We start from the raw sequence: 13,382 nt of genomic DNA on the forward strand, positions 1-13,382 counted from the left end.
TCCCAGGATGTTTTGCCAGTGTAGGTTCAGGGATTTAAAGGCCTCTTCTATAAGGCAGCACCATCTCTAAGACAGACGTGGCTCGTGTTCACACCTTAGCTGGTTATTTCCATTAGTTAGTATTAAATACTTTATACACTTCTGCCCTGGCTGCTAGGTACAGACGGTCTTGGGTGGGCAGACCAGCAGCTGTATGGACTTGTGTGGTGGCTGCAGTGCCAGGGAAAGTGGGGGACCCTGAAGGGACAGGAGCATGACAACAAGGTGCAGGTCCTTAACCCAGTACACAGCAGAAGTGACGTGGGAGGAGATGCTGATCCAGAAGAGTGAGCAATGGCCCTCGTCCATGCCTCAGAGGCTCCCGCCACTGCACTGTAGAGCAGGCAGGCAGCAACGAGAGCTCAAGCTGTGTGACAGTGTGTAAGCTGCGTGTCTCTGTCCGGAAGCGTGGATGAAGGAGCAGAGCTGGCAAGCCTTGCTTGTCTATTTTTATTTTCCCAGAGCCCAATAACTATCGAACCCTGATCGGCCGCTCGGTGAATGGCAGCCAGCTGGGGAAGGACTACATCCAGCTGAGAAGCCTGCTGCAGCTTATCCGCACTTATTCCAGAGCAAATCTCTATGGGCCGAACATTGGGAGGCCCAGAAAGAATGTCATTGCTCTCCTGGAAGGGTAAGTGATGTTGCTTTGATCAAGAAGAGATCAGAAACCCTCCAGAGACTAATGCCCTTTGCAGCAAGCAGTCTTGCTCTTTGGCTTCCTGATGTCCAACAGCTGCAAGGGCAGTGAGGCTCTGTGCAGCTCAGCCATGGCAGTACCAGGGGCTTGTGGACATGGTCATCTGTGCTGCTAACCTTCTGCAGAGGTCCCTAGTGGGATTTTGGGCTGGGCTGATTAACACTCTCCCAGGTATTCCCAGCTTTTCCCAATTATAGGCAGACTGAGGTGCCCACCTTGTTGGGATATGAAGATAACACAGTGGTGTGGAGGCCGGCTGCTGTATGCCTGTGGGCTGCAGGGCCAGGAGGTGGGTCCTGGCACCACTTGCCAATATAAAGATTGTCTCAGAGTCCTGGACAAAGTGCTTTGCTCTTCCCCTTTGGTGGCTTCTTCTCCCCATGTGCTTTCTCCATCTGTGCAGAGGAAAAACCTGTAGCAACTTTCTTCACTGGCCAAGCCCTCTGCTCCCTCCTAGGGGAACTGGCATGTCTCTACTTTGGAGAGGCCAGAGAAGGAATGGTGACAGTGAGGGACACAGACACCTGGAGGTGATATTGGACAGCTACAGGAACCAGGGAGGTGTGGGAGCCTGCTGGCAGCAGGAATTGGGACTATGCAGCTCGAAGACCTTACAGCAGAGAGGAAATTCCCTGCAGGACTGTAAACAGAAACTCCAGTGCAGAGGGCTGGGCAGGGGGAGGTGTGGAAGGGACTCTGCTGGGAGCAAAGCTGGGTCTAGCATTCATTAACATCTGCATGAATGATCTGGCAGAAACAATAAACAGCACACTGATGCAGTCCCTGGTGAAGCGGGAAGGGAGCCAGGGCCAGATTCTCAGCTCTGCTGCGGCAGCACAGAGAGACCATAATGCTGTTTGAACCAGCTGCAATGGCAGCATCCCTCCTGACAATAAAAGTGGGGGACCAGCCCCTGCACCCACACCATGGCTGCCACCAATGCCACATGGGTGCATTTCTGGCCAAGCCCTGGTGTTCAGTATGGCGCAGGGAGAGTTAGAAAATGTTGTAGTAGCCTTGATCAGCAGGAATTCTATTAGCACTGATAGGAGTGGGCTGAGTAAGGAAAACAACAGGGATGAGAGCCAAGAAGCTCTTAGAGAAAGGGAAGTCCAACTGCCGCGTTTGCCCTTTGTGTGCCGCAGCAGGGTCCCAGGGAAGAGAAGGGTCGGAAGAGTCAAGTCACACAGCAGGGTGGTCCAGCGACTCGGTGCTGCTGGAGCCATAGCGTGGCTGCAGCGACCCCAGGAACAAGGCTGTAGCATGTAATCTGATGGAGAGGATAGCAGAAACAACAGCTCAAATGGAAGGGAAGAAAGGTAAGAGCTAGGTTTTGAGCAGTCCCGGTGACGAGGTGGTGGGAGCTCTCCAGACCCCCACACTGGTATGAAGGCACCGTAAAGAGAATGCCTGCTCTTCAAGCTATGTGCTATTTCTCTGCTGCCACCCCTGCCTGCCAGGGTGATGCTGGTCCATAGCTGCTCAAAGTGATTTCTCTCTCCTTGTGTCCTGCACTCCAAACCCTGATGCCTGCAGCTCACAGCGAGCGGCACGTGCCTGCATGGCCTTACAGCCCACAGGGTCTTGTGAGAAAAAGAGCTGCTTGTCTTTCCACATAAAGACCCCATTATTACCAGGCAGGGGGTAAAGAGGAGGAACAAATACAATTACACAAAGACAAAGGACTAAACGCTCATTTGCTCTATTTGGAAATGGAGTTGTAAAAGAATGAACAAACAGACCCCAGTGCCTAACTACTTGACAGCAGGAGCTTTATTCCCAGCAGCTCCCTGAGGTTTCCTCAGTACTCTTGGTTAGTGCTACCAAGAGCTCTGCCTTCTGCAGGAGCATCACAGACCTGGTCAAAGGGATGTGGCTCAGCACGTGCCTGGTGCTGTCACAGTCAGGACGTGCCTCTGGGGCATGTCTGAATGAGCACCACACAGCAAGCAGGAGAGAGGAGAATAAATTTAGAAAGGTGCTGTCAATGGTAAGCCTCCTGCTTAGACCACCCCAAGTGGTCTACATAGGGCTCGCAGTAGGATGAAGGCTCCAGAGCAAATAAAGTATGTGTAGTTAATAATCCCAATGATGTGAAATCTGCGGTTTTGCTCTTATTTTTAAAAATGTGATGAACAGCAGAAGTCAACCAGATAGGAAGAGATACGCCAAGTAGAAGATTACGAGTCAAGTGTTAAGTAAGCCTGGAGGGGAGAGATGATACATCCCAGAGCAAAAGTCGGGATGGGTGAATAAGTCTGCCAGGCAAGGAGTGCCCTATTACACAAAGTGAGGAAGCAGATTTTGAGGGGGGGCAAATAACAGGAATGAGCTGAAGTGGGAAAGGAGATCTCAGAGAGGCCCAGGCAGTGTGATCTCTGACAGTAGAAGCTGCAGTTAAATGTTCTCCAGGGAAAGCCTCGAGAGTTACTCGAGTTGCTGAAACACTCAGAATAGTCTCATTGTGAAGTATTACCTAAAATTACATTTTTCTGTTGCATAGTCTGTGTTTCAGACATTGTAGTCTATTGTTTAACTGTTACCTGAAACAACCAAGCTGAACTTATTCTTTATACTTAAACCTTGTTCTGCAGTAATGATAGCATTGACATGAATTGGGCATTGCACTCTACTGTGCACCTGGCTCTGTCTGTCTCAGTGGTGGGAGACGGACACCTTCAGGGCTGTTCTGACTCAATCCTAGGGCCTGTCCTCTGGGAAAGGGTGGGACTGAACTCCTCTTGGGGTACCACCTTCCTCTGGGGTCTGCTAGACAGGCTAGATGAAGAATGAAGATCAGGCACCTGAAGGTTTGCAGCCTGTAGGGGTGTGAGCGTGCTGTCCCACTGCAGGGGCTGTCCTTAGGTGACACTGAGCTGTTCTGGGTGAAACCTGTGTACTTTCTGATGATGGAGGTAGGATATGGTGAAGGGCGGAGAACCCTACCTGAAACACAGCAACACAGGCTTTACACACCCTTCACTGCTGAGCTGAGCAAGAGCTCCTGAGTTCTTGCAGCACCGTGCATGGAGCAGTGGGTCAGAGCAGCCACAGAGCTTCTCAGTGTCACTCTGGGCTGGCAAGTCCTGGAGACTGAACCAGGGCTGCTCCTGCTTATGTAAGGATGGGCTCTGCAGTGGTGTAGAGTTGCTCTGATGGCTGGGGCCTGCTGTGCGGGAGGCTAGAAATGGTGTCTTGTGAATGCACAGGTGCAAGAGGGAATTTCTCCAGACACAGCCAGCAGTTGAGTTTGATGAGGTGTTAATTAGACCATTCATGCAGCCTGAGCTGTTGGAGAGCAGACTACGCTAGCTACCTACTGTGTCCGTGGGTACAGGAATCCCAGAACTGCTCAGAATTTGCTTGGGGAAAAAAATAAAAAAGTAAGATTCTAAGGAATTAACATAGATTTTAACAGCAGATCAGGAATCAGACACAAAGATTAATGTATGACTGAACCACACATTCAGTACTAGAAGAGGAGAAACATGAGGGAAAGCTATTAGGAGGAAGAGATGTTAACATGTGTTAAAGCTCAGAACATTTGGTACAAAAGTTAGGCCAGCATGTCTGGGCAGATGTGGCTGGGGCTCTCATGACTTGTTGATCCTCATCTGGCGTAGCCTAGTTTTTCCCACTGGATGCTCACAATCGCCAAGGTGTTACCTCTACCATGGCAGGGGCTGCAGTACCAGGAGGATAAGGACTGGCAAGCTCTTGTCTCCATGCTAGGCTGCCTGTTGTTGATGTTCTGTGGCCACTTTGCATCCTGAGCCTGCTGAAGTCACCAGAAAAATGAAAAACATCCTTGTCTGGAGCTACAGCTTTTCCCTGCCTCTTCTGTCCTCACCTTGCAAGGCACAAGAATTTCTCATCCTTCATGATTTTACGGCTTCCTCCTCCTTAAGTATAGTACCTGTGGAGAGTTAACCAGCCATCTGGGTCACTTTGACTCCTTTTGGTGATAATGTTGTTCTACAGTGCTCTGAAAGGAGGCCATAAAAGTGAGGAAGCACATTTGTCAGTGGTGATGAAGCCTTTCCTCCCTGCCAGCTGTGGACAGGTGAGGGTTGGGAGGGGGCATGGAGTCCATGTCTTAAATATCTGTTGGCAACCCAGGTAAGGGAGCCACCTGTCCCAGTTCTCAGCTCTGCTCCCTGCATCCACAAATCAACCCCAAGCCCAGGTTCACATGTTGGAGATAATGTGGTAGAGAGAGGTGTTGGCTTATAGCTTATACAGTGGCACAGGCACTTTGGGTCCAACACAACCAGAGGCCAAAGCAAAAGCAAGGTGCTAAAAATAGGAGAGTCTTTGGTAGTATTTTTATGATGACTGCCTGTGCCTCGTGTCTGTGCATTTACGAGGGTGAAGAGGGCTGTGACTGTCCAAGTGGGTCAGCTCACATCAGTCGGTCCAGGCATTGCTTTTTATCTGCGACTTGTTCTGGAGTAGCAGCCAAAGACAGTGTATGAACAGTTTGTTTAAATTAAAGTAGGGAAGAGAAACAAGAAGAGTGTGGAGCAGGTGATACACAGCAGAGGGAGGGACTCTGGGTGGGTTGTGGGAAGAAGTGTAGGTATTTGTCCTGTCGTCTTGCTGACAAGGACTTCTGTCCTGTTTGTCACAGAGAACTTGTAAGTACTGCATTTTTAGACGCTGGTTTGGGGCTGTTTGACTTTCTTCAAAAAGTACATCCTTGCTGTATTGGTCTAAGGCTCTTTAGTGACGCTGCAGGTGTGAGCATGTCCCAGTCCAGCAGAGCCAGAAGGTTCACCCTTATGCAAGCTGCTGCAAGGCTGGTGACACAGGCTGTACCAGGACACTGAACAGGTCCAGAGCAAGAATTCTGTGCAAAAAATCAAGCCACAAGATAAGCAACAATTAACTAATGATACAAGGAGAGGAAGAGGTCATTGCAACATGAACTCAAGCTCTGGTAGCATTGAACTTATGAATGAATCCATTCATAAACACAACAAAATGAGGTGTGAAGGATGTTATGAGGTATTTTGTGATTGGGTACGTAGCACGGTCAAGGATCTGAGATATAAGCAAAGGATTTAGCTGTTGCTCTGTCAGGAAGAAAGGGTTAAGATAGTTGTTTCTGGAATTTGATCAGGATGGCTGGAATGCCAAAATCACGATCACTTGTATAGGCAGAACAAAATGGGTGAGAAAATACATAGATGAGATTATGCCACTGTATAAATACACAGTGTACCTTCATCCCAGTTGCTATCTACAGTCTTAGTAATGTCATCTCAGAAAAGATGTAATAGAACCAGGAAGGTTACAGGGAGAGGAGCCGATGATGTGCAGAGGTATGTGATGTCTTCACATGAGAAGAGATTAAATAGGCCTCCTGAGGTCAGAGGGAATGCTATTGAAACCCACAACCCTGTGAATGGGGTGTTTTTTCCACAGTGCAGAAAGTAGTTTGGAAGGAAGCTTTGGAAAGAAGGATGAAGCTTTTTCACATAGTATGCAATGGCACTGTAGAAGTCGTTGTCACAGGGTATTCTGGAGGCCAGAGGTGTGTGTTCAGAAAGGGACTGGACAAAATAATGGTGGGAAAAAGCATCGGTGTTAATGCAACATCGTAGTCCAAATGCAACCTTCAGAGTCTCTGGAATGCAGATTACCAAGGCTGAGTCATAAAGCCCTCTTTGCTAGAGGGCTTATGCAGCCCTACTGTAGATCAGGTTGGTTGAAGAAAGGTGATGCTGAGCAGAGAGAGAATGCAACATAGCAGCAGATTTATACATAGTCCCCACCAGGCTCTGCTCACCAGCATGAAATCCCTGTCTGAAATCTGGCACTGCAGGTCAAAGTCTTTGCAGCAGGTGGCATGAGTTGGGTCTAGTACCTGTTGCTGCTGCTTCAGGTATTTGATTGTGCCGCTGGAACCTGAAGAAGTAAGTAAGCGAAGCCTGTGCCTTAGTCCCCCTCACCAAGTAATTCAGACACAAGAGAAAGCTATTTCTACCCATCACTGTAGGCTTGAGGGGCAGAGATCTGCCACCCAGCTCTAGGGATCCACCACAGCACCATGGGCAGGCCAGTGGTGCTCCTACATTTGGGGCTTTTGTAGTAGACCAGGGGGTAATGGATGAAATAACCTGTGTTTGTGAAGTCCTGCACCCAAGTCAGATGATGATGCTAAACCACCTGGGAGCCTGTGTGATGGTAACATGTCTCCTTGTGCAGCTGTGTTCTTTGTTACAGGATCACTTTTTTTTAATTATTATTTAAAGGATGACAGTCTGCAATTACCTGCATGGAAAAGAGATTTCTAAATGCAGATGGATCTTTAATGTATGAGGAAGAAGCCTAGGAAGATCCAGTGGCTGGAAGCTGAAGCCAGACACATTCAGATGAGAAATAACACACTTGGAGGTTAATTAACCATGGGAGCAATTTGCTTAGGGTTGCAGTAGGTGCTCCGTGACTGGCACGTATTGAATCATGACAGGAGATCTATTTCAGAGACATGCCCATGCTCAGGTGGAAGTTGTGGTCCTGGGAGATGCGGCTATGGGACGTACCCTGGGAAAGGTCAAATTTGAGCCATGGTGTCACAATATAGAGTTGTGGTATCATTACCATCTTGTGGCGTTGCAGCCCTCCTGCCCCCCTCTCCCACAGCTCACTCCTGACCTGTGGGGTGCTGTGCCATGTTATGCCAGTAGTACCGTTTCTGCAACAGAGCTGTGAACTGTCTGGGTGACTGATTGATATTAAAATATATTTTTCTCAGTGCTTATTTAAAAGCAAGCTTGAGCCTCAGCTCTAGCTGAACACAGGCGCCACAAGCAGTAAAGCTGGCACGGGGTGCTGGCACACGGGCAGCTGCAAGGGTAAGGAGGTAGACATATCCTAGCTCAGAGACTTTGTCTCATCCCCAGTATCACAAACTCCCTGCCTGAGGCCCCTGCTCCTCCACAAGCCTCTGACATGTGCTATTTTCCCACCTAGAGATGCTGCCTGAGCGGATTTTGAGGACTTCCACATTTGCCATGGTTTCCAAAATGCAGAAGCCCGGGCAGGGGTACCACACAGGCATGCGCTGGGGCTGCCACCCATCTGAATGACGTGGCACGGCTGCAGTAGTTGCCCACATTGCCTGCACAGAGCAGGCTCAGCTTGTCCCACTGCTGCTGGGAGGGCATATACTGCACATGCGCTGCACAGTCAATTGGTCTTCACAGAGAAAGACCAATGTGTAGGAAAATGGCAGATTTATTGTGCCGGCCCAGCCCATCTGTGCAGCACATGTGTGGGGATCCAAGCCTTCCCGGATGCATCTGGTTTGCTCTGCCTGTGCCGTGCTGCACACATGGACATTGCACAGTCCAGGAAATCCCAGACAAAAATGTGCCAGCACTGGTCATTTGGACCGTATGGATCTTCATTGGCCTCAAAGTCTGTGGTCTGAGCAGCACAGGTGCTACAGGAATAAAGGGATTAGTAACATCTGTATTCCTAAACCGAGAATATTCAGATACTTGTGCATCACTGCATCTCCACCTGCCCTGGACTTCCATCTCCTGCTTGTGCAGTACCAGTTGTTGTCTGTTGAGCTGCTCTAGGTCCCCTTTGGAGGGTAGAGACCATTTCCCAAGTCATCTGAGGTGCTCCAGGCACAACTCCACCATTCAATCAGGAGTTAAAGTTTTATCAGGAACTTTTGGACTGAAAAAATCTCAATTAAAAAAAAAAGAGTAAGCATGGAAAGCAAAATTAAGCATGGAAAGCAAAATTTGAGCTAGATATACATCTCTTACGGTAAAATTTGAAAATTACCAGAACCAACCAATTTATTTCACTCTTATAGAGACAGAAGAGGAACACTAAGCAAGCCAGGGCCTTTTCTGTCCTGCTTAGGGTCTGTGCTGCACTACATGAGTGATGGCTGTGTCCTGGAACAGCATTTTCTCAGGAGCTTTTTAACAACAGGTCAATTAGTTTCCTAAAGACATGGGAGATGGGACAGACTGATGTACTCCTTATGCTGCCTCAGGGATGCTGCAGGTTATACTGAGGGTTTGCTTTGCTTTTCAGTCACTGCTCAAAGTCCACTGTAGTAGGTGTGTTTGCAGCAGGGCTGTAGGCACTGTGGAAGTGGTGAGGAAAACCAGACAGCTTCTTCCTCTGAGGTCGGTCTGCTCATGGTTTTGGTCTACAAGTGGACTGTGATGAGCTGAGCCTGAAGAGCTGATTTATTAAAGTCCATGATGGTTTGTTTTGCAGCCAGAATATAAAGCATTTGAGGTTAGAAAGCAAGCTGGGTTACTCTTCAAACCCAATTTCAATATATTGATCTTCAAATCCAACATAGATTGTGTTCATAATTTCAGTTTAGAGTTCATTAGTTCACTCTTGTACACTTCATGCATTACATTTTAGGCAGCAGTCCCTGTACTGAGCATTTAAAACCTGGGAGTCAGTGTTTTGGATGCTTTGGGCATATTTCTGCACACTTAGTTTTGCAGAAAAAATGTTTGCAAAATCCCTTTTTTGCCAGATGACCCATGTCAGTTGCAGGGAGCTCACACCTCTCTCTCTGGCTGCAGCACAGCTGGTCTGCTTGCCCTGTTCAGCTGGGGAGGAACCATCCCCAAACCACTGCCCTGGTACTGGCCTCCTGGGCCTGACCCTCAGGAGAAATGTAAGAGCATTTCTGAAAGGCGAGCCTGGGAACTGAAGCTCACAGCACTGCCAGGCAGCAGAATTGGGAGTGCATCAGTGCCACAGGGTTTTACAGTATGTTATTGTTTTTCCCTTTCTAATTGTGTCTCTTCCCTCTCTGTCCACAGGGATTTATTACCGCTGCCTTTGCCAGTGTCTTTTTATGCTTCATAGGGTCCAGCTGCCCTTTTGTCCCAATCCATAATTGACCATCGTCATTAATTTGAAGTCAGAATGATTGTTTCCAAGCTATTTTTAGCCTGGTTTGCTGCTCTTGTTTCAGACTTGATTAGAGGCTCGTGTGCTGGAAAGCTTGCTGTTCTGCTCTGCAATGATGACGAGCCTGATAAATGGTCTCATCTCTCATCACAAACCTTCCCTTCCCCACCCTTGGTCACAGGGCTGTCCTGGGGGACATGGGGCTGCAGGACCCAGTGTCCTGCATCCCTGTGTCCTGGTGGAGTCAGGACAGCTGTGTGATTCCTGTTGTGTTTCCAGGATCTCCATGCACCAAAGAGCAGCTCGAGAAAATACAGCATTGGTTTCTTTCTCAACATGTTCACTGGCTCAAACCAATGTCTCCTGTCATGTGCATACATCGTAACTTCCAAAATGCATCAGCTGCGCAGCGCATGTTACACCGCTGAACAGAAAAGCATGCTTGTCCAGTCAATATGTGCCTTGGTGTGTTTTCACATCTCTGCTCCTAAGTGTAAGAACAGAGTAACTGCTTGGGCTTCCTCCTGGAAGCCACAGTTTTCCAAGGGGCAGTTTGGATTGCTGGACCAGGGAGCCAGGAAGTGACTATCATGGATGGCAGTGAGCCTGTGCCAGAGGCTGCTGCTGTGGTGGTCACATACAGTTCCCAAGATTAGGAATTGCTTTGGTTTTGGCATCAGCAGCATAAGCAGGTACACTTGTGTAGCCTCAGGTCTGACTTAAAAAGGAGCTGTCTGAAGGAGGTGCGTTGTCTTCAAAATAGTTGGGTCATAAGCCATCAGGAGATAAATACATACATATAACTCAGTGTAACTTTGTGCATGGAAGTGCTGTGGCTGGTAATAGGAACAGGACAGACTAAATGTGCAGCCACATACAAATCCCACCAGTTTGCTAACAGCCAGTCCCAAAGAAAGAGCATCAGGAAAGGGGAAGCATATAGCAATACTTGTCTAGCTTTTCCTCCTATCCTCCAATGCTTAGTTGCTTGCTGAGGTGGCTTCTTTGTGTCTAGTAGCTTTGCTAGCCTTTTCTTCCATTTTCCCAGTCCTCGCCTCAGTCAAGGGAAGGAGTTTCTCAACTTAAATACATGTTGGGCAAATAAGTGTCTCCTATTAAGATGGGCATTTAAAACTTTTTCTTTAATCACTACTGAGGGTTGTTGCAGTCTTAGAACTATGTGCATACCCTGAGATCTTGTTCCTGAAATGCTGTTGTGCCCAGAGAGCTCTTCCTACCTGCCCCAAGCTTAGAGCCTCTGCTGTGAGTTGGGTTTCACTCCATTATTCTCAGCTATGCTTGCTACAAGCGTTTGTATTAAGTATAAATTATTATTTCCATTTAAGGATGCAAAGGTTTCATTAGAAAGCGTCTATGAGTGTGGTGACTACTTTTGGTATCCTGTGATGTAGGATGGGCATTGATTGTTTTAGGACTTCCCCTGTGGTAACATTGGGCTTATATGGTTTCTTCCTCTCTTTCCTAATAGGTTCATGAAGGTGGCTGGCAGTACGGTGGATGCTGTTACCTGGCAACAGTAGGTATTCACCATTCCTTCTACTTTCCAACACTAATTGCAGTGATCAGACATCGCTGGGAGCAGAGCTGATGTGCTGTCTGGGTGTGAAAGGGGGCAGACACCTCCTCTGTCCTTCTGCTGCATTTGAATAGGCAAAAGAGGCTCTGTCCCTCCCTCTGGAGCCTCTGGAACAAATACAGGAGATGTATCAACCTTTACCACTGCAGAAGAGACCGAGGCTAAAAAGCCCTGCCTGCATGCCTGGCCTGTCTGATTGCTAGAAACTAAATCTGCACTGGACTGCTGGGTCCCCATGGGCATCTGGGGTGAGGACAGCAGGGGAGCAAAAGCCACTTGTGACAGATGTGTGAGACTATCTAAAGCACATTTCCTTTCGCCCCATCAATGTCTCCTTGCAGTCACTGGCCTGAAGCTGAGTGGGTTTGGCCCAGAGGAGGGAGAGGTAGCTTAGTCCAATGGTGAATGTGTAAAGCCCCATTCCCCACTCCGTTTTGTACGGTCTCAGATGTCCATAGACATGCTGCTGTCCTGCACTGCAGATCGGGCCCCATAAGCAGGTGTAGATGGAAAGAAGGTCAACATCCAGGATCCAGGCCCAAGTGAGTCTACCAGAGAGATGCTGATACCTGATTTCCCCTGGTTCCTACACATGTACATGTGCTGCATCTCTGGAGAGCCAAGGCAAGCTTTGAGCTGTAACACTGGGCATGATGAACACCAAGTGGAGGGAAAGGTTTTCTTATTTGGGGGAAAATCCATGAACATCTTGTTCTTCCTCTTATTACCAGCTGCCCCAGTTTACACGCTGTGCCCAGAGGTAATTTCCCAGCAGGCTGTGACCCCCTGCACTGGGAGTGCAAATGCCAGTGCAAAGGTGAGGCAGTGTGCAAGCACAGCAGTGGCTGCCAGAATTGATAGAAAAAGGGTTTGTGGGACAGGTAGCACTCTCTCCTGTCACAGAAAGGACACATTTCAGAGACAGGCATTCGCTGGAGCAAAACCCATGGTAAGACGCCCCTGCTCCCAGAAAAAAGTGGATTTGCCCTGATGCTGCGTTAAACTTCCCACGTGGGGCACTGGCCTTGAGCGTGGCAGCCAGGGTCTCAGGTCTGAGGTGGGCTTGGATGTGCTGCCCACAAGGGCTTTTTCCCCAAACTAGTCCTCTGCAGAGACCTTTCATGTGATGCTCAGGTTGCTTTGCTGAAGTGTAGCAACATGGTTTGTAAAGCCCACCTGGAGACCTGCTCTTAAAAAGAGCTTAGTGGATTTTAACACATGAGGTTTACCTGCAAGTGTGTTCTGGGTCTCTGTTGGTGTGTTAACCTTGGAGCCTCCTACAGAAGCAACTGTTGGCACCTCAGAGTGGTTTATAGCACCAGCATCCAGCAAGTCCTGTTCCTCGGGGAGCTTGGCTTGCCTTGCTGTGCCGCAGCATTGCTTGTTTGGCTCCTGGCGCTTCCCTGCTGGGCAGCAGCAGCTTGGTGCAATGGGGACAGTGGGGTAGCAGAGCATTTGGAGCAGGATTTGTGTTACTTACAGGCTCATGCTGTGCAACGATGATCTATGTCTCAGCTGGGAATTTGCTTTTCATGATTACACGATGTGCTGATCACATTTACTTAGTCCAGGAATTCGCTTTCTGCAAAATGGGGCTTGATCACTGGGCCAAGCCCTTGGAGGAGCTGAAGGAAAAACCTTCCAGGCTTCAGATGTGGAGTTTCATCCTGGTGTGCAGGGAATTTGCCCACACGGCTGCTTTGAAACCTCTTCTTACAGGATCGGTGCGAAGTGCTGGGCAGCTCTGGTGCTGAGAGGCTGTGCTGGAACAGCAACCTGTGAGCAGGCGGGCTGGTGCAGGTCCCTGCCAGGGCCAGCAGAGCCGAGGTGCTGCTCGCTGACCCATTGCCACTGCAGTGCAGGAGCTGCTTCTCCCACAGCCCAGGTTTGCAGCTCTAGAGATTGCACTCATGTGCGTTTGCAAGGACTGGCAATGGCCACAGCTCTGAGCAGGGCTTCTGTACTGTTTATGAATAAATGTCAAAACAGTGTCTCATCCCTCTGCTCCAAACAGCAAAACAAGACAAAACACGTTCCTTTGTATCCAAGAAGAAAATTATTAGCAGGAAACTAAACTGCTGTCTAATTTCAAGTATGAACATTTCTGTTCCAAACCCTAACGTTCTCCTGGGATAT

At 48.7% G+C, this 13,382-nt stretch overlaps 1 protein-coding gene across 1 annotated transcript in view; it reads left to right on the top strand.

Moving 5' to 3' along the window:
• Window positions 1-13,382, top strand: part of HPSE2 (heparanase 2 (inactive)) — a 111,949-nt gene that overhangs the window by 73,771 nt on the left and 24,796 nt on the right. The window contains exons 5-6 of the mRNA XM_082052787.1: window positions 502-673; window positions 11,139-11,186. Coding sequence (XP_081908913.1) covers window positions 502-673; window positions 11,139-11,186 — 220 coding nt within the window. The remainder of the gene's footprint in view (window positions 1-501; window positions 674-11,138; window positions 11,187-13,382) is intronic.

This window comes from Streptopelia decaocto, assembly GCF_964273445.1.
Source record: "Streptopelia decaocto genome assembly, chromosome: 5".
Classification (NCBI taxonomy): domain Eukaryota; kingdom Metazoa; phylum Chordata; class Aves; order Columbiformes; family Columbidae; genus Streptopelia; species Streptopelia decaocto.